The sequence below is a fragment of the Arachis stenosperma genome, chromosome 10, assembly GCF_014773155.1.
Source record: "Arachis stenosperma cultivar V10309 chromosome 10, arast.V10309.gnm1.PFL2, whole genome shotgun sequence".
In the NCBI taxonomy this organism is placed as follows: Eukaryota; Viridiplantae; Streptophyta; class Magnoliopsida; order Fabales; family Fabaceae; genus Arachis; species Arachis stenosperma.
In genome coordinates, this window is record NC_080386.1 from 126,549,924 (window position 1) to 126,570,626 (window position 20,703).

General features: G+C 38.3%; 2 protein-coding genes across 2 annotated transcripts; one reads left to right on the forward strand and one right to left on the reverse strand.

Annotated features, from left to right (window-relative positions):
• Positions 1–444: 444 nt before the first annotated feature.
• Positions 445–4,055, forward strand: LOC130957663 (putative pentatricopeptide repeat-containing protein At1g12700, mitochondrial). Its single transcript, XM_057884511.1, has 2 exons — positions 445–2,121; positions 3,175–4,055. Exon 1 carries the CDS (start codon positions 445–447, stop codon positions 2,110–2,112), a length of 1,668 nt encoding a protein of 555 aa, XP_057740494.1. The 3' UTR covers positions 2,113–2,121; positions 3,175–4,055.
• Positions 4,056–17,890: 13,835 nt separating this feature from the next.
• On the reverse strand, positions 17,891–20,491 carry LOC130957664 (uncharacterized). The gene has a single exon (XM_057884512.1). The coding sequence runs from the start codon at positions 20,489–20,491 to the stop codon at positions 17,891–17,893; it is 2,601 nt and encodes an 866-aa protein (XP_057740495.1).
• Between the last annotated feature and the right edge of the window lie 212 nt (positions 20,492–20,703).

Sequence of the window (20,703 nt, forward strand, 5' to 3'; positions counted from 1 at the left end):
AATATTTATCATATAAATAAAAAATATAAATAAAAAATATAAAAATTAAAATATAAAAATGAATATTAAATATAATAAAAATTAAAATATTTAATTTGCTGGTAATTGAAACAAATCTGAACTATTTTGATGAAAAAAAGTTGTAACTAAGAATTATGAAGAAGTAGGAAGAACTATAAAGAACTAATCTTTTTTATAGAAGAAAATGGAGGGTATGGTTGGTAAAAAATAAATAAATTTTTCATCTAATTTTTTAAGGGTGATCACCAACCATGAACGTGAAACGCAGAAGCTACAAATTTTAGCTTCTCCTGAACGTGCGTTCAAAGGCAGAATCATTTCTGCATTTAGAAAAACAAAAATTGCCAAACATAAAAGTGAAACTTTCAAGAAGTTCAAACGCACTCCTATCCTCTCCAACGTGGTTGCCAAACACAACCTAAAATGTTGTCATCCTCAACCTCAAGGATAACTTTCATTTTTAGGTATTCTCTTCTCCAAATCCCTAATTTTGTATCCTTCCCTTCCTCTTCATCTTCAATCTCATCCCTTCACTCTCATTCTGAGCCCCCATCCACTCGCCAAGTTGATGAAGCTGTTGATTCCTTCACTCGCATGCTCTCTATGCGTCGTACTCCTTCCATCATCCAATTTAACAAGATTTTGGGATCTCTTTCCAAGACGAAGCATTTCCACGCCGCCGTTTCCCTTTTTCAGCAATTGCAAGCCAGAGGAATCGCTCCCGACTTATTTACTTTGAGCATCGTAATTAATTGTTGTTGCGGCATGGGTCGTATGACGCTTGCTTTCTCTGTATTGGCCAAGATTTTCAGAATGGATTATCAACCTGATACCATAACATTGAATACACTCGTTAAAGGTCTCTGTCTCTGTGGTAATGTTGAAAAAGCACTGCACTTTCATGACAGAGTGCTGGCTCATGGATTTCAGTTTAATCAAGTCACTTATGGGACCTTGATCAATGGGCTCTGTAAGACCGGACACACATCAGCTGCTATTCAAGTGTTGAGAAAGATCCCACAGTATGGGATTGCTCCTGATGTCTTCATCTACAGCGCAATTATTGATAGCCTCTGCAAGGATACACTTGTAAGTCAGGCTTTTCATTTATTTTCTGAAATGCTTGCTAAGGGAATTTCTCCTGATGTTGTCACATACAGTTCTCTCATTTTTGGATTGTGTCTTGTGGGTCAATATAAGGAAGCCATTGATTTGTTAAGTGATATGGTGCTTAGAAACATTACTCCAAATGTTCGTACGTATAGTATTTTGATCGATGGGCTATGCAAGGAAGGAAAGATCAAAGATGCTAAGAGTGTATTGGCTGTAATGGCAAAACATGGTGTGAAACCAGATGTGGTTACTTATAACAGCTTAATGGATGGATATTGTTTGGTTAACCAGGTAAATAAGGCAAAATATATATTCAACACAATGGCCCAAATTAGAGTGTCACCCAATGTTCAAAGTTACAGTATCATGATTAATGGCTTCTGCAAAAGTAAAATGGTCAATGAAGCCTTGAATCTCTTCGAAGAAATGCGTCACAAGAACTTGGTTCCAGACACAGTAACTTACAACACTCTTATTGATGGCTTGAGCAAATCGAAGAGAATCTCTTGTGCTTTGGAGCTTCTTGTCAAGATGCACGAAAGAGGTCCACCTGCTGATGTAGTCACTTACAGTTCCTTGTTGGATGGGATGTTCAAAAACCAACAAGTTGACAAGGCACTTATGTTATTCAAGCAAATGAAAGAGAGTGGCATTGATCCAAATATATGCACGTACAATGTACTTATTGATGGCCTATGCAAAGGTGGAAGACTTGTAGTTGCGAAAGAGATTTTTCAAGATCTTTCTGTGAAAGGCTATCCTCCAAATGTGAGGACATACACTATTATGATCAATGGGCTCTGCAGAGAGCGCTTGTTTGAAGAAGCATTGGCCCTGCTGTCGGAAATGGAACACAATGGTTGCTTACCAAATGCTGTGACTTTTGAAACTGTTATTCGTGCTTTGTTTGAAAAAGATGAGAACGACATGGCGGAGAAATTTCTTCGGGAAATGGTTGCTAGAGGCTTATTAAATTGATAAAAGAAGGTAAGGTACATCAGCTCAAATTGAAATTACATCTCATTGTTGCTGAATATGTATCATAGTTCTGTAAATTCTGTGTCTGTTGGGTCAGAGGACTTTGGCAATGCCATAACATCAATATAAATTTGCACTTTTGATATTTGCAATTGCTATCATCCTTTTTAATTCCACTACTTTATTGATTCTTTAGATGATATTCCTAGTTATAGCTTACAGACTTAGTGTTTAAGATCTCTTTATAGCAATTGAGTGTTCTTTACTGTTATTCTCTGAGATCATATATTTATCATGCTACAAACAAGCAAAACTTAAAAAGATTGAAAATTTTGTTTTGTTGTTTGTTCTCTGTTATTCTGTTATGCAACTTATTTTTCCGTAACTTTGTAGATACCAAATATATGTATATATCAAACTAATTCCTATGACTGTTTTATCATAAGCAACCATGAGCTATTGTTTATTTGATTGAATCCTCTGGGAATTGTTGTAAAAGGAAATTTAAGTAGGTAATAAGGATTTATTCTTAGGCTATATAGTTTTCACTTCCATCTTAAAAATAAACCCACCTTCTAAAATGCATGTCCCTTCTTTTCATCAACCTAAGCAACATCGAGTCAAGGTTAATATGGTTCAGTTATCTCAAAATTTTTGGCCATTTTCTTAATTAATTCTACTCAGTTGTATTGCTTGGAAATTGCTTCTGTTGAACGTATGTACATGACGAAGTACTTTTTCAGAGAATGTTTTTCTGTTAATTCTTAGATAAATTACCTCGTTATTTCTTGTGTAGACATTATTCTATTGTCTCTGTTTATTAGCATTTTAAAAAAAGTTACTAGCTTGGAGTTTTGTTATGTGGTGTTTGAGATGGGAATGTTAAAAGTGAAACAATATAGAATTCTTTGGAATTGCAGTTGATTTTATTTGGTGAATTTCTTTGCATAATTATTGCATTTATTTATTTATTTTCAATCAGATATTGGACTATGATATAGTTTTATTGCTGAATATTTCATATTTATGAAACTGATTTTGATCTTGTATTGGTGTTTGCAGCTTCTCTCAATTTCTTCACGCCATTTCTGCTTCTTTTCAACTTCTCATTAACTCCATCCACTGTTGCCATACTTCTTGGTCCGTTTGACTTCCAGGGACTCCAATTTCGGGTCTGAGCCAAGTGAACCATGACTGACCCCAGCTAATTATGCAGTGTTGGACTGTTTCTTCCATCGCGGTACATCTTCGACAGGTTGGGGGTATTGTTCTGATTCTTCCATGGAGTTGTTGGTTCACTGGCAATCCCTTGTGCATTACTTTCCAGAAGAAGATTCTTATTTTCGGCTGCACTTTCAGGTCCCAAATAGAAGTCCAGAGCTTCTTCTGCCGGCAGTGGAGTGGCATCAGCTCGAGTGGAGGGTGGTAGAACTAGTGCGCCAGTAAATATCCTGAAGCCACGGTGTAGCAACCCTTTTTCTCCCTTGGCCAGATAACTGAATCATCCCCTTCCCCAATTTCAGTTTGTAAAATATTCTGTGCAATATCTGTACTGAATTGTTCTGCAATGAGCTGTTGGTTCCATTGCTTGTTTTCGTTTAGGAGTTGATTAACCCAAATTAGTTGTGAGTTAGTAGGAATTAACATCTGAGTAGATAATGCTTGTTGACTTTTGATTCTTCCATCTGAGTAGATAATGCTTGTTGGCTACAAGTTAATCCAAACTATGCTGAAGCTCTCTAGTGTGAATTTTCCTTTATACATTGATTTGTATTTGGCCCCTTTCGTAATCAATTGTGAGACACTAGAATTCTTCTCAACTTATTTGGTTTCTAGTTGAACCCATACTCACTAGATTTTAAACTTCAAAAATCACTTCATCTCAAACGGATGAAATATTGCTGTTGCTATAAACTTTGCAAAGCCAATCTTTGCATTATAATTTGGTTCTTCATTTATATACTTCCATTCTAACTTTGTGTGGTGCGTGCTGCATAAAACAGTTTTAGACTTGAGCAAACAGTACTCCAAATAAACATTTGATACTGCAAAGGGCATAATTTTGCTTTATGGTGAGAGTATATGAATATACAATGTGTTTTGGATATTGCAAGTTCATCAAGAACAAGATGGCTCTGTCATCAAGAGTTGTTTGAGTCTCTACAGAAAGGGAAAATTTTAATATAGTTAACCAATTCTTTGTTCATTTTCACTGACATACAAAATGGGAGCTCAAGTTGAATAGTATTTTTTATTTATTATTTTTTTTTCAGTTTTCGTTATGCAATCTACAATGCAGTTCTTTTCAGGTTTTACCATTTGTAGGCATAGGTAATTTAACTTTTGTTATGTCATTAACAAGTTGCGATTCTACCTTGGAGCAGAAGAAAAAATGGTTAACTATATTAAAATTTTTGGTGCTGGTAATTGTTGGCGCTATAAATTGTGACCGCTAGTATATTTTATATGTAGTATTTATTATGAAATGTAAATATAAAATTTACTATATTATATAATAATTTTTTGTGTCAATATTATATGATAATTTATTATTTATTGTTAATTTTCTAGTATTAGTTCCTGCAAGATATCATAGGTTAAGTTTCACCTAATCAATTTATAAGAAGTTATTATATTATACATGTAATAATTCTTTATATTATTGAATTTGAATTATATTGTTTATTATTGTCTTATATATTATTGAATTTGAATTAAATAAATAATAATGTCATGTGACTTTAGATATAGTCTAGTTAATACAATATAGTAGAAAGTAGAATCAGATATTACAGTAAAAAACATGAATGACTAATATATTTCTAGTCATGAGAACACGATACTTAAGTGTTTTTCTTCTCTACCACCTCAATACATCAAATCTATTAAAATCTTTGGTTACATCATCTTCCAAATATCTATCTATCTCATTCTTATGAGTTAAACTCTAAAATGGTCCCTGAGATTGGCGTTCTATACTAAAATCGTCCCTGAGATTCCAATTGCATCAATTACGTCCCTGAGATTGAAAAAAATGCACCATGTTAGTCCCTGACCTATTTTTCATTAACGACGTAATGATATGACATGATGACGTGGACTGTAAGTGACATGTGTCACTTCATTATTTGGCCACGTGTAATGATATGATGATGTGGTGACCAGTGACACGTGGCATGCTGACGTAGATGGTTGTGCTACGTGTCACAATGTTATTTGGTCACGTGTTCGGTTGTGCCATGTGTTGCAACAGTATTCGTCCACATGTCATCCATTATGCCATCGTTGTATATGCACCAAATTAGTCCCTCACTTTGCATTTAGTGACTCATTTTAGTCCCTGAAATTGAATGTCGTGCACCAAACTAGTCCCTTCACCAGTTTTTTCTCATTTTTTTCTATAAATTCAAATTTCTCAATATTTTTGAATGCATTAATTTCAATTCTATTTTTTCACATGTTCTTCAAATAAATGTTTTTATAAAATATTTTTTCTCTTGCGAATACCCTAATCGCCGACTTGGAGTTGCGTGAAGGCTTTTCAAACACCTTCACTACCATCTTAGACCTCTTTCAGTATTTTTATAAAATATTTTTTTTCTTGCGGATACCTCTAATAGCCGCCGTCTCGGAGTTGACGTGAAGGCATTTCAAGCTTCCCTCATTACCATCTCTGACCTCTTTCGTCTATACTGCAGAGGTCAAAGGTGATAGTGAGGGTGCTTGAAGTTCCTTCAATCTAGCTCATTTATACATAACGAAAACGTATATTTCATAAGAAAAAAATGTTTATTTTAATTATTAATTTCTTGTTAAAAATATATGTTTTTTTATGAAAAAAAAATGTGTCTAATCAATCATATAATTATTTTTTTTATAATAACATATTTATATATTACAAAATTTACCAATATTAAATTATTAAAAAAATTATATAATTAAAACTAAAATCTTAAAATTTTTTATAAAAGCACTTGTATTTAAACGATATATGAAAAAATAGAATTGAAATTAGTGTATCCAAGATATTAAAATTTTAAATTTAAAAAAATGAGAAAAAATTTGTGAAGGGACTAGTTTGGTGCACGACATTCAATTTTAAGGACTAAAATAAATCACTTAATGAAAAGTGAGGGACTAATTTGGTGCATATACAACGATGGCATAATGGATGACACGTGGACGAATACTATTACGACACGTGGCCAAATAACATTGTGACACGTGACACAACCATCTACGTCAGCATGCCATGTGTCACTGGTCACCACATCATCATATCATTACACGTAGCCAAATCATGAAGTGACACGTGTCACATAAAATCCATGTCATCATGCCATGTCATCACGTCGTTAATGAAAAATAGGTCAGGGACTAATATGGTGCATTTTTTTCAATCTTAAGGATGTAATTGGTGCAATTGGAATCTCGGAGACGATTTTAGTACAAAACGCCAATTTCAGGGACTATTTTGGGGTTTAACTCCATTCTTATTGAGTTTACTTGGCTTTATTTTCTATGTTTGCTTCTATTTTCTCAAAGGATCTTTAATCATATCGCTATCATTTTCACTTATTTTTAAACTAAAATTTGGTTTCATATCCGAAGAAAAATTTGCATTTTGAGTGTTCGCTAATTTTGCCTCCAAATACTAATTTTCCCTGCACATATCCTTCCAATTCCTAATTTTCGATCATCATTCAATCATAATTTCTCTCCAAATAATTTTTTTTATCACCATCATTCAACGATAGTGAACACTTTCAGGACTCCAATAATAGTACTACACCTCCAGCATCTTTGGACCTTTTTTTGTTATTTTCAAATTTAATACTCATGCTTTACTTTAAAATTTGAGTGAACTATCAATCTGACCCTATCTATTTCTCAGAATGATAATGCGCCCTCTTAAAAAAAATACGATCCACTTCGGTCTCTATTCTTTATTTTGTGAGACAAAACGGTCTCTGTGACTGTTTCTTCGTCAATTCTAAACGGAAAATACTGACGTATCAGATTCAAAAACGGACAGGAATTTAGTTATCTCTAAATTTAAATTGGTTAGCGATTTATTTGTCGTTATTTTTTAAATGATATCTTTTTTAAATTATTTTTTTATTCATTATATTAATATTTTTTTAAAATAAATTATTGAATATATGATATAATAAATACAAACTAAGTAATAAATTATTAAAATTAAAAATTATCATTTATTATAAAATTAAATAAATAGTTTTGAAATATAATTTTTAAATATATAAATAATAAACATTAAAATACGGTTAATACATTAATAATGACCTATGATATTAGGGTTATTAATTTAATGCAAAGATATCAAATAGAATTATTAATTTAGTTTAAAGAGATAAAAAATTAAATTTGTTATTATACAGAAAAATTTTACTATATATCAAATAATATGTTTATTAATTTTCACTTTATTGTGAAAATTATCTAGATTATAATACTTGATTTTGAGTAAAATATATGTAAATTTAATTGAATTTTAATATACATAAAATTTTAATCAATCCACATTATTCTTATATTGATAAATCTTCATTGATCTGTAGCCTTCTGACAATATATATTATTAATATTATTGATACTTTGAGTTTGTTGAGTTTATAAATAGTCTCTATATATATATATATATATATATATATATATATATATATATATATTTCATTTAGTATTAGTAGTCTACTCCTAATGTATGTTAAGTAAAAATATCAAATAAAATTATTAATTTAGTTTAGAGAGATAAAAAATTAAAGTTGTTATTACTCAAAAAAATTTATTATATATCAAATAATATGTTCATTAGTTTTCAATTTATTGTAAAAATTATCTAGATCATAATACTAATAGTATATCATAGGATTATTATTATTATTAATATATTAATCGTATTTTAATATTTATTATTTATATATTTAAAATTATATTTGAAAATTATTTATTTAGTTTCATAATAAATAATATTTTTAAATTTAAATAATTTATTAATTATTTTGTATTTATTATACCATATATTCAATAATTTATTGAAAAAGAATATTAATATAATGAATAAAAAATAATTTGAAAAAGATATCGTTTAAAAAATATGGATAATTAAACTCTTAACCAATTTAAATTTAGAGACAATTAGGTCTGTGTTCATTTTTGAACCTGACACGTCAGCATTTTTTGTTCAGAATTGATGGAGAAATAGTCATAGAGACCGCATTGTGTCACAAAATAAAGAACAGAAACCGAAGTGGATTGTTTTTTTCTTAAGAGATCGCGTTCTCGTTATGAGAAACAGACATGACCAGATTGATAATTCACTCTTAAAATTATTTGTTTGGCAAATTTTTATTTCAAAAGTCAATTATATTATTTTTTGTCAACGTGACTTACTCGGCCATCATAACCTATACATGTTATTTAATTTTTGTCATTATAGTACAAATTTTATGTTATTATTTTTATCGTATTTGTTATGTATATGAGGGTATTTAAGTAAATTTTTTTTATAAAAAATTCACATTCACGTAAAGCAGGTATTTCAATTTCTGTCTCTCATTTTTATTCATCAGCGGGGTGAATCCTCATCTCCGTGAAAATTTTGCGGCGGATACTCGTTAGCCTTCAGTCACGGATAATCCCAACAAATATTTACGGATGTAAGTTTTTTTGGCCGAATTAATATATAATCGTATAACGATTTAACTAGTTAGATTGTTATAGAATTCATATTTAAGAATACTATCTTCTTTCAATTTTGCAAAATCTATTCTGCTTTCTTTGTCTCAAAAAATGTTAATATATTGAAGATACTATAATATGGCTAAATGATCAAAGAATTAAAAAATCATTGAATTGCTCTATGATAGCTCTAAGTATATGTGTTTTGGTTGCAATTGATGACATGAAATCTCATAATATATTCTCATCGAAGCAAGCAAGCCCCCATCCCAATAATTTAAAAATAGGATGCATGTAGCATGTAGCATGTAGCTAGGTGTAAAATAATTAACATATCAGCAATTAACATATGTTTACAATTAACATATGTTTACAATAGGTTTTGGTTCATACCCAAATAAAATAAAATAAATTATCCTAAAATCTCACATCAGCAATTAACATATGTTCACAATTAATAACATTTGGCCACGTCAGTATACATCAATTATCCTAAACATGCATAATGATATAGAAGAACATACATCAAAATAACTCTAAATAAGCACATTTATTACGGTATACACCAGATTTTATTGTAGTACATGAATCAAAATTCATAAAAAAAATATATCTTCTGCATATCTGACATGAAGTTAAACCCGTTCGCCTGAAAATCTTCCACGTCCTCCTGAAGTATCTCTAAAAACCAGTTCTAACATTTTTTGTTGTATGATTTCACAATTGAATAGACAATAGGATAGATATGATTATTTACATCCTGTCCTATTGCTGTCAATAACTGCCCCCCATAATACCCTCTAAGAAAGGTCCCATCCAATCCTATTAAAGGTCTACAACAACCCACAAATCCCTTCTTGCACGCATCAAAGCATACATAGATCTTCAGAAAAAGAGGATTCGAATCAGGCATAGGATTCGTGTGTATCCTTACTGTCGAGCCAGGGTTAGTCTTCAGTATCTCATTAGCATAATCACGAAGTCGTGTATACTGTACAATCCTGGAACCCTCAATCCTCTCCTTTGCCTTCTTCATAGATCTGTAAATTTTTCTCTCATTGATTAGTACATCATACTCAGCTCTGAAGTATTGGTCAGCCTTTCTCACTGTCAAGTTTGGTTGTCTAGCTCATTTATTACCCATTTTCCATCTGCTGACTTTACAGTGATTGTCTCTGCTGCAAGTGTGTTCATTTACAAAGGTCTTTACCTGATAACTTGCGGAAAATGTTCTCTTGGCACAATAGATTTGCCAAGGACAGTCCTCATCGTAGCATATAGCCTTTGATCTTGTTGAATCACAACGAGCAAAGAATATGCTCCTTCCAATGTTGATATTAAACTTTTGGACGGCCTTCCTGAAATGGTTGAGAGTCTCAAACTCCATCCCCAACTCCAACCGCACCTGGCTAACCGGGGCATTAGCATTGTTCTGAGAAAAAACTGGAGTCTGCTTAGTATCATTGTCACTTGCTATGCTATGCAAGTCCTCTGACGAATAGCAATGATGTCTAGGATTTTCATCAAAAAAATAATCCTCCTCAACTGGCACATAGAAGGTTGGCGGCTTGTCCGGATCAGGGTTCGGGATAAAGGATTGCCATGTAGGGGGAGGCCTCCTTGTTGATCTCTTCTTGTTCACCTTTGCCCGTCCATCAACCTCATCTGAAGGATTGCTTTGATTATTTTGGGGGGTCCTATTGGAATCAGAGGGTCGGCCTGACTCAGGGATCGATTGTGAAAGTGGATTCCTACATGGCTGTGGGATGTATTCGGTTAGTTGTTCAGGTGCAAGAGGTTCAGAAATATTGGCTTCAGACTGCGGGGCTGGATCTGAACAATCAGTCCGTAGTGGTTGCTGATCTTCTTCAAATGGTGGCTGGGAAGGTTGGGATTGACTTGATGGTGGCTGATCTGGTAGGACAGGTGTTGGAGGAGGCTAAGAAACCTGTCCTGCTTCATGGGATGATGCTAGTGGTGGATCTGCTGTCTCCTGGGGCATACTTAGACTGTCCTCTTTTTGAGCCTCAACTTCAGTCTGTTTATTTTCTTTATGGACCTCTTCCCTGTTCTGGGCCTCACCCCTTCTTTGGTCCTCTTTCACAACTTGCACATGACCTACAATTTCAGCATCGTCATCATCTTCCACTACTAGCAATCTTCTTTTTGGACTCTTCTTTGGGGTTGGAACCCTTTTGGCACATGTCTTTATTCTCCTCTTTGACGGAGTCATATTGTTCTCCTCAACTAACACAGGCTGGTCCACCTGATGCTCTGTATAAACATTTATTTTGTTACCATTTTTCACGGCTACCTCATACATTCTAACTGTGTCCATATCAACCCTTAGAGCCCTCAACCCATCATCAACCTCCTTGCCAGGTTCTAGCCAGTAAAAATCAATAACGGATGTATATTCAATGTCCTTCAGCAAATCAGATATGAAAAAACCTTTGAGTGTATCAACGTTAACCTTATTGATTTCTGTGACTTCACCACCAGTATAACTAATTATCCCACCCGGTCCTCTCTTAAACTGTCCTCTATGATTAATACACAATGTTATATGGATGGTGGCCATTCCTAGAAGTGAAATTAACCAACACAAGCTAAGATAATATTGTATATAACCACAGGTAACACAAACTTTAAACCAACTTTTCTAGCATTTCTCAGCAATTACAGGATTTGATTAGGTAATAGAATATGTCTAACTAGTGGCAATGACATGAAATTAATCAACAATGGCTATGAGATACCTCTGTTCGCTAGCGCAGCAAAAGTAGTGACCTCTGCGCCGTCGACGAGGAGACTCCTGGTTACGTATTCGTGCTGAGGGCTTCATACTGCTAGAGACGTCTTCTCCGAGTTAGGGATGACGATGACAAAACCCTTGGTTTCAGGGTGTTCACTTGGGAGTGCTTCACACGGCTTCTCCGACTGGGGAACGAAGCGACGGCAACGGTCAACCTCTGCTAGGGCACAACTTTCCTCTCCTGCGAAATGTTCTTCAATCTCCAAACCCTTAGTAACAAAAAAAAGTTTAATTCCACGTAGATTGGGCTTTGAGGGGTTGGAGTGCCACGTAGGTTCGAATAATCACGAAGCTAGTATCAAACCAAGACAGGGTATTTTTGTCACACGGAGCGCATCTTGCATGGGTACACAATCAGTTTCGGTCTACTATAGGTACATATGTCAGCGATTTCATCTTTCATGGGTATATATATAAGGAAATTTAAATAGGTACTAAGGATTTATTTTTAAGCAATATAGTTTTCACTTCCATCTTAAAAATAAACCCTCCTTCTAAAATGCATGTCCCCTCTTTTCATCAACCTAAGCAACATCGAGTCAAGGTAATATGGTTTAGTTATCTCAAGATTTTTGGCCATTTTCTTAGTTAATGCTACTCAGTTGTATTGCTTGAAAATTGCTCCTGCTGAAAATATGTACATTATGAAATACTTTTTTGGAGAATATTTTTCTGTTAATTCTTAGATAAATTACTTCGTTATTTCTTGTGTAGACATTATTCCATTGTCTCTAAGTCTCTAATTATTAGCATTTTGAAAAAAGTAACTGGCTTGGAATTTTGTTATGGGGATGTTAAAGTGAAACAATACAGAATTCTGAGTGTTCACTAATTTTGCCTCCAAATACTAATTTTTCCTGCATATATCCTTCCTATTCCTAATTTTCCATCGTCATCATTCAATTTTAATTTTTCTCTCCAAATAATTTTTTTTATCACCATCATTCAACAATACCGAACACTTTCAGGGCTCCAATAATAGTACGATAGTTCCGGCATCTTTACTTGTTTTGTTCTTTTCAAATTTTATACTTATTCAGCCATCATAACCTATTCGAATAATATACATGTAATTTTTTTTGTCATTATAGTACTAATTCTATGTTATTATTTTTATCGTATTTGTTATGTGTATAAGGATATTTAAGTAAATTTTTCTTCGCAGGAATTTCACATGTTTCCATTAAACGGGTACCTCAATCTCTGTCTTTCATTCCCATTTATTGGGGGGGAGGGGGGGAGTCCTCATTCCCGTGGGGATTTGGCGAGTTCCGTTAAAACTTTGGATAATCTCAATAGGTATCCTTGGGTTCAAGGTTTTTGGCCATCCCTATATACAACATATAATGAACTAGTGATTCAACTATTCAGATTGTTATAGAATTCATATTCAAGAATACTATCTTCTTCAATTCTGTAGAATCTATTCTACTTTCTTTGCATAAAAAAAATGTTAATACATTGATGAAGATACTATAATATGGCAAAATGATCAAAGAATTAAAGAATCATTGAATTGCTCTATGATAATTCTAAGTACGTGCGTTTTGGTTGCAATTGATGAAATAAAATATTATCAAGCCAGCCCCCATCCCAAAAACAATAATAAAAAAAATTTCAGCATCAAATAAACAAAGATTCATATATATAAATTTTGTTGGGCTATTAATCTAAAATAGAGCAGTAGCCAACAACAAAGCAAAAAAGCTTGGAACACCAAAAGGAATAGTCCAGTTTAGATAAACAACTTAAATAAGTTCTTTTAGAAAAAGAGCTTAATCGTATAAGGACTTTTATTAATAGTAACTTATAAATAAGTTATTTTGTATTTTGGATTTTTAGTTATAAAAGTACTTATTTTAAAGTTGTAGCGTTTGGATAAATAACCAAGAACTTGTTATAACTAACTATAAAAATAATAGCAAGCTATATAAAAATAATATCACATGTGAAAAAAATAAAATTAAAACTAAGATTTCATATCACACACAATCTTAAATACAAATTTAATAATAAAAATAGAGTGGTAAAATGATAAAAAAAAATAACTGAAAAAAATATATGAAGAAGGTGATTCAGATATAACATTGTTTTAAAATGGTGTTGGAAGGTCAATACTTTTTGCAGATGAATCATTATGTAAAAATGGTGGTGACGGGCCAATACTTCCAGCAGATGTAACATTGAGTGAAAATGATAGTGTGCTTCTAAGAGATGGAACCTTGCGTAAAAATAGTAGTGGAGGGCCAGAGCAAAAAATAAAAGTAAATTTTTTTGTTTTAAAGTCAATTTTTCTAGAGAAATGGTAGAATGATTTATCGAGAACGGTAGGTCATATATTTCTACTTTTTCAAAAAGTTGTGAATTAACTTTTTGAGAAGTTAAAATATTTTTTTTAAATAGTGCCAAATACTCGTATTGTGACTTTTCATAATTCAAAAGTAAAAAAAATAGCTTTTACTATTTTTCAAACGGACTCAACACCCTAACAGATTTAGGTTTTATACATGCAATAACTTATTGACCAACAATAAATTCTTAAATAAAATTTAGACTCACGGGCCATTTGTCCTTTGAAAAACCAAGAAGTAAAAAAAAAGACTGCACCTCTTGTAATTGAGGCTTCATTCTGGCCCAAGTTCGTTTGTATTCAACTCTGGTCATTGATTTAAAAAACCAATCTATACCCAAAAAAAGCACACATAAGAAAGGTTTGGCTTAGTCACTAATAACAAAACATAAATGTTTGTCTATAAAGTTAATTTATCTCTGTGTAGAACATTGAACGTGGCATAAATGTTGAGAATAATGATTAAACAATATAATTGAATTGAAGTTGTTCGGTTGTCGGGTTCCGGACAGGTCGGGTGTGCAAGTGAGGGGGTGAGGATGCCTTAGCCTTGGGCGCGCTGGTTGCGGGTTAGTTGAGCAGACGAGCACTTGTCCTGGAGAGAGGATGAGGGGGGTGCCACCTGCAAAGACACTCCGACGCTCAAGTCAGCGATGTGCAGGCGGGCAGAATGGTGAGGTGAAAGGATATGACGTACCCCGTGGGAAGAGCCAATCTTCCCTTTATATACATGTCAGTAGTGGGTCCCTCATGGGGACAGGCCCATATTCTCAAGGACGTTGTCCTGCAGCCGCGTGTGAGCCGTACAGGACGCGTGTCCGGGTCGGTTGGAGGGCGCGCAGCCGGGTCGGGTGGAGCTTGGGTCGGGTCGACCCGTGCGGAACTTGGGCCAGGCCGTAACAGTGCCCCCACACGCCAATGGTAGTCGTGGGAGCTACCAATGGCGTGCCGTCTCGCATCTCGTCTGGTCGGCCGCTCGTGGGAAGGATATGCCCCCAACGCGCGTGTCCCTTGGTTGCATAAGCAACCGTTTCGTCGCTTCGTTCCTCGTGCCGAGCATTGAATGCTCATAATGGGGTGGAAAAACCCTGTTTGAAAAGACTATTCTGCCCCCAGGTGTTTCGCGCTTTGGGGGAGCAGTTTTTAAACGTTCGGTTTTGTGCTTCTGTGCTTTTCCACACTTCACATTCCTCTCCTTCCTCTTCCCTATTGCGAGATTTCAGAGCGTTGCTGCGGTGCCTTTGTTCATCCTTCTTGCATTTTTCCAGACTTGCAACTCCATCTTCTCTTCATCAATTTAGGTAACTTTCGAATCATTCGCCCTTTTATGCATTATTTTTGTATGCTCGTTGTTTGGTTTTGTTGCTGTTGTGTGGCCTTCCAATGGCGGTTATACGTGTTAGGGGGGGAGCCATTCCAGGGTAGGCTTTTCCCTGTCCGCCTCTAGTGTTTTGTCCTTAGTTGGGGAGTAGTGGTGTGCTTGAACTGAGCAACCGATCTACCGATCTCTTAGACTAACTGGATGATCCCCCCGTGTAGGTATGGCTCGCACGGTCTCCCGGGCTTTCGTTAACCCCGCGGCGTATGATCCTTATGCCTGGGTTGTTTCAGACGTGAAGGATTCGCCCAACCAAATGGGCGAGGAGGAGCTCACCGAGTTCCGACAAGCCGAGTACTTGTGTGGGGGAACTGACGAGGAAGCCAATTATGACGTCTTCGTCCCGGCCCCTCACGAGCGCCTATACGAAATCAACTTCCAACCTTGCCAAGTTGTCGACTGGATTTGGTTCTACAAGGCCATGTTTACCCAAGTCGGAGTTCGTATTCCGTTCTCAGCTTTTCAAATGGCGCTCTTAGGTCGAATTTCCGTTTCGCCGTCGCAGTTGCATCCGAACAGTTGGGCCTCGATCCGCTGTTTCGAGATGGTTTGTGAATACCTCGAACTGCCGGTGTCCGTTGATGTTTTTCTCTTCTTTTTCAACCTTACGAACCCTTCGAAGGAGGGGAAGCACAAAAAGGGGTTCATGTCCTTCCGATCTGCCCAGGGTCGGAGGATTTTTGGTCTGTTTGAAGATTCTTATCATGGGTTTAAGGACAAATACTTCAAGGTCCGCCCTATCAAAGGTCGTCATCCCTTCTGGTTGTCGCCGGAGGGAGCACGGCTCATCCCGACCTATTGGAGTTTCGGGGCAGGGTCCAATACATTTATTAAAGTAACTTATAATGGCATGTCGGCGGTGGATAAGCAGATCGCCGAGGTGTTAATGGCAGTCTTTGGGAAGAATCAAGTGAATCCCCACCTCCTTATGGGTGACCGGGAGTCCGGTCGTAATTATATTTGTGAGAAACTTGTGCTTTGCCCTTTACCTTTTTGCTTTTACTTGATATTTTGTGGCGACTAACCGATCTTCTTTGTTTTCCTGTAGTGGAGATGTCTGCGTCAGTGACGGGCCTTCCCGACTTGTTTCAAACTTTCCTCTGCGGCAGCGATGACGAAGGGGACAAAGAAAAATCTGCTTCCGCGAAGCCTGCAGTCCCTTCGGAGGACAAGGCTCCTTCCGAGCAAGAAGCCGCGGTTGACGGGATCGGGGCCTCGACCCAACCTCCCCAGGTCGAGGGCGGCGCAGCAGTTCATGCTTCCCCCTTTCGTGAAGTGATAGGCACCGGGGGTTTGGTGTCTAACCCGGATGCCGATGAGGAGGTGGAAGAGGTCCCCAGCCTTAAGAGGAAGAGGAAGATGTCCTCCAGTCCCGAGGGAGCTCTTACCGTCATGGAGAGGAACTTTGATGCCGGGAACTTTATTGATTCCCAGCTGATCCCCGGGACCGAGGAGCACTTCCAGGAGTCTTCCCTTGCCGGGCAAGCGAGGTGGATGTACCGTACCCTCTTGCGTGGCGCCGTGATAGCCCGGAAGGCAGAGTTTGAGCTATCCGGGATGGAGTCCCTCCGCAGGAGGTTGGAATCTGCTGGGAAAGCGAATAATGAACTAAAAAGTGAAGTTGAAACTCTCCGGGAGCAGTTGACTCAGTCAAATGAGAAACTCGACGCCGCAGAGAAAAAGGCTACTGCTGCCGAGAAGAAAGCCGCCACTGCTGAGGAGAAGTTGAAAGAGTCGGGTGCCACGGTTTCTCGTCTTGTCGAGCGCGAGATGACTTTGGAGAGTCAGGTCGGCGCGGCACAGAAACGGGTGGCCGAGATGGAGAAGGAAAAGCAGGCCGTGGAGGTCGAATTGGCAACGTGGAAAGCTAAGTATAAAGATGTCTTGAAGCAGGGGAAAGGTGCGATCCTGGCGACCGAGGAGGCTCTCAAGGCTCAGGTCAAAGTCATTGCCCCCGAGTTTGACACGTCGGCGATTGGTGTTCTCAAAGTCATTCAGGATGGCAAAGTTGTCGACGCTCCCAAGAGATGAATCTTTCTGTTTAAAGTTTTTGTTTAGCCGCTTTGTTTTGGCTTGTGAACAATTTTAGCTTTAGCCGTTTTGGCTTGTGGATAATTTAATTTTAGCCGTTTTATTTTGGGCTTGTGAACGATGACCTTTTAAGTCGTTTTCTCGAGTTGTTGTGATAGACTTTTTCTTATTCGTCTGGTTGTATTATTGTCTTTATTAACCGTTGTTGGTTTATGGTCGTCGCTTATATTAGTAGGTCGCGGCCTTTGGCGTGGCCGTTTTCAACTGCGATGGTTGACGGGCTCCCGGGGTGATCAATCCCGGGGCCGCGAGTTGTCGTCGGGTCGTGGTGGGGTGATTTGCCTAGGAAAAAAGGAAAAGGAACAATATACGAAAGAAAATTTGCACAAGTATATCTTATTCGGTAGTCGCATAAAGGACTCATGGATTACTACGGAAAGTTCAGAATTTAAATTTGCAAATTAACTACTTAGCTTGATTGGTCGCTTTGTCGAGTCATCCTCTAGGAGTAGAATCTTCTCAGGTTGTCCGCATTCCATGTTCTCGGGACTTCCTTGCCGTCAAGCCTTTCTAACTTGAAGGCTCCTTTTCCCATCACTTTTTTGACTCTGTAGGGGCCTTCCCAGTTCGCCGCTAACTTGCCTTCTCCGGGGGTCGGTAGGCCGATATCGTTTCGCCTCAGGACGAGGTCATTTGGCTCGAATTCCCTCTTAAGCACTTTGGTGTTGTAGCGCAGGGCCACTCTTTGTTTTAGCGCTGTTTCTGTCAGATGGGCCATTTCCCTGGCTTTATCTATCAGGTCTTTTTCTACGGCTTCCTCTACTCCTTTCAAGAGTAACCGCGGGCTCGGTTCACCGATCTCGACGGGTATTACTGCATCCACCCCGTACGTTAGTCGGAAGGGTGTTTCCCTGGTGGAGGATTGCTCAGTTGTTCGGTAGGACCAGAGAACCGCTGCTAATTCGTCGGCCCAAGCACCCTTTTTATTGTCCAACCTCTTTTTTAGCCCTGAAAGGATAACCTTGTTGGCGGACTCCACCTGTCCATTCGTCTGAGGGTGTTCTACCGAGGAGAACCTTTGCCTTATGCCTAGGCCATTGAGAAATTCCGTGAACTTTTTGTCAGTAAATTGCGTGCCGTTGTCCGAGATGATGACTTCCGGTATCCCGAATCGCGTTACCACCTGCCTCCACATGAATTTCCTGCAATTGGACGAGGATATGCTAGCTAGTGGCTCGGCTTCTATCCATTTGGTGTAGTAGTCAATCGCGACTATGAGGTATTTAACTTGCCCAGGGCCTACTGGGAAAGGTCCTAAGAGGTCGACTCCCCATTGGGAGAATGGGCGGGAGGTCGTTAGCAAGCTCAACTCGGAAGCCGGTGCCCTGGCAAAGTTGGCGTTCTGTTGGCACTTTACGCATTTTTTGACAAACTCTTTGGAGTCTGCCATCATCGACGGCCAGTAGTATCCGGCTCGGATTAATTTCCTCGCTAGGGCCTTGCCTCCGATGTGGTGCCCACAGCAGCCCTCATGGACTTCTCTGAGGACGTAGTCCGTCTGGTCGGGGTGTAGGCACTTCAGTAGGGGTTGGTTGAGCCCTTTCCTGAACAGATGTCCTTGGATGACGGCGTATTTGGCTGCTTTTCTTCTCAATTTCGCCGCATCTTTTTCATCACTAGGGAGTTTGCCGTGTTCTAGGAAGTTGGTGATGGGGTCTAGCCATGAAGAACTTAGGCTTGTCACGTGCAGCGTGATTGCTGGTTCCCTTGTCATGCCTTGGATGAGAGATCGGTTTCCCTCTCCCGGTTTTGTGCTGGCTAACTTTGATAGGAGGTCTGCCCGTGTGTTCCTTTCTCTAGGTACGTGGTGGACCGTGACCTCTTCGAACTTTTGGCTCAAGCTTTTGACCTTTTCCAAGTACTTCTGTAGCAAAGGGTCTTTGGCTTGGTAGCTACCGTTTACTTGGGAGGTGACGACTTGGGAATCGCTGCATATTTCTAGTCTTCTTGCGCCGACTTCTGCTGCTAGGGCTAGGCCTCCTATTAGGGCTTCATATTCTGCTTGGTTGTTCGAGATGGGAAACTCGAATCTGACCGACTGTTCGTATACAACCCCAATCGGGCTTTCCAGGATGATTCCGGCACCTCCGAAGGTCTGGTTGGAGGCTCCGTCCACATGGAGCTTCCACCGTGTACCCACTTCTTCGCTTGGATCCCCCGTTACTTCTACTAGAAAATCCGCCATCGCCTGCGCCTTGATGGCTTGCCGGGGTTCGTATCGTATGTCATACTGGGAGAGCTCGATAGACCAAGTCATCATTCTTCCCGCTAGATCGGGTTTTTGGAGTACTTGTCGGATCCCTTGGTCCGTTCTGACGACGACTTGGTGACTCTGGAAGTACTGCTTTAACCTTCGTGAGGAGGTTAGGAGTGCTAGGGCTAGCTTTTCCAACTTGCTATACCTCAATTCCGCTCCTTGTAAGGCCCTACTTATGAAATAGACTGGCTGTTGAGTTTTTCCGTCCTCCCGTACCAGAACTGCGGCTAGGGCTTCACCCGTTATGGCGAGGTATAGGTATAGTGGTTCCCCGTCCTTTGGCTTCCCGAGGACGGGAGGCGCCGCCAGGATTTCCTTGAAGTGCCGAAAGGCCTCTTCACATGCGGGCGTCCACTCAAATGCCATCCCTTTCTTCATGAGGTTAAAGAATGGCAGGGTCTTTGTTGCCGAAGCTCCGAGAAATCGGGATAGTGAGGTCAACCGCCCTGCCAACCTTTGGACATCCTTGATACAACCCGGGCTCTTCATCTGGAGTATTGCCTGACATTTCTCTGGGTTGGCTTCTACCCCTCTCTGAGTTATCATGAATCCCAGGAACTTGCCAGCTTCCATGGCGAAGGCGCACTTGAGGGGATTCAACCGCATACCGTGTTGACGGAGGGACGCGAATTCCCTTGCCAGGTCGTTCAAGAGATCGTCAGGTCGTGTTGTTTTTGCCAGGATGTCGTCCACATAGACTTCAACTGTTTTCCCTATGAGGTCGTGGAATATCCTGTTCATTAGCCTTTGATATGTCGCCCCCACATTTTCCAGGCCGAATGGCATTACCTTGTAGCAGAAAGTTCCTCCTGGCGTTATGAACGCCGTCTTGTCTTCGTCAGGACGGTGCATCGGTATCTGATTGTAACCGGAGTAAGCGTCCATGAAACTTAGATACCGATATCCCGCCGCGGCATCGACGAGTGCGTCTATGTTAGGGAGAGGGAAACAGTCTTTGGGGCATGCTTTGTTAAGGTCGGAATAGTCCACGCACATTC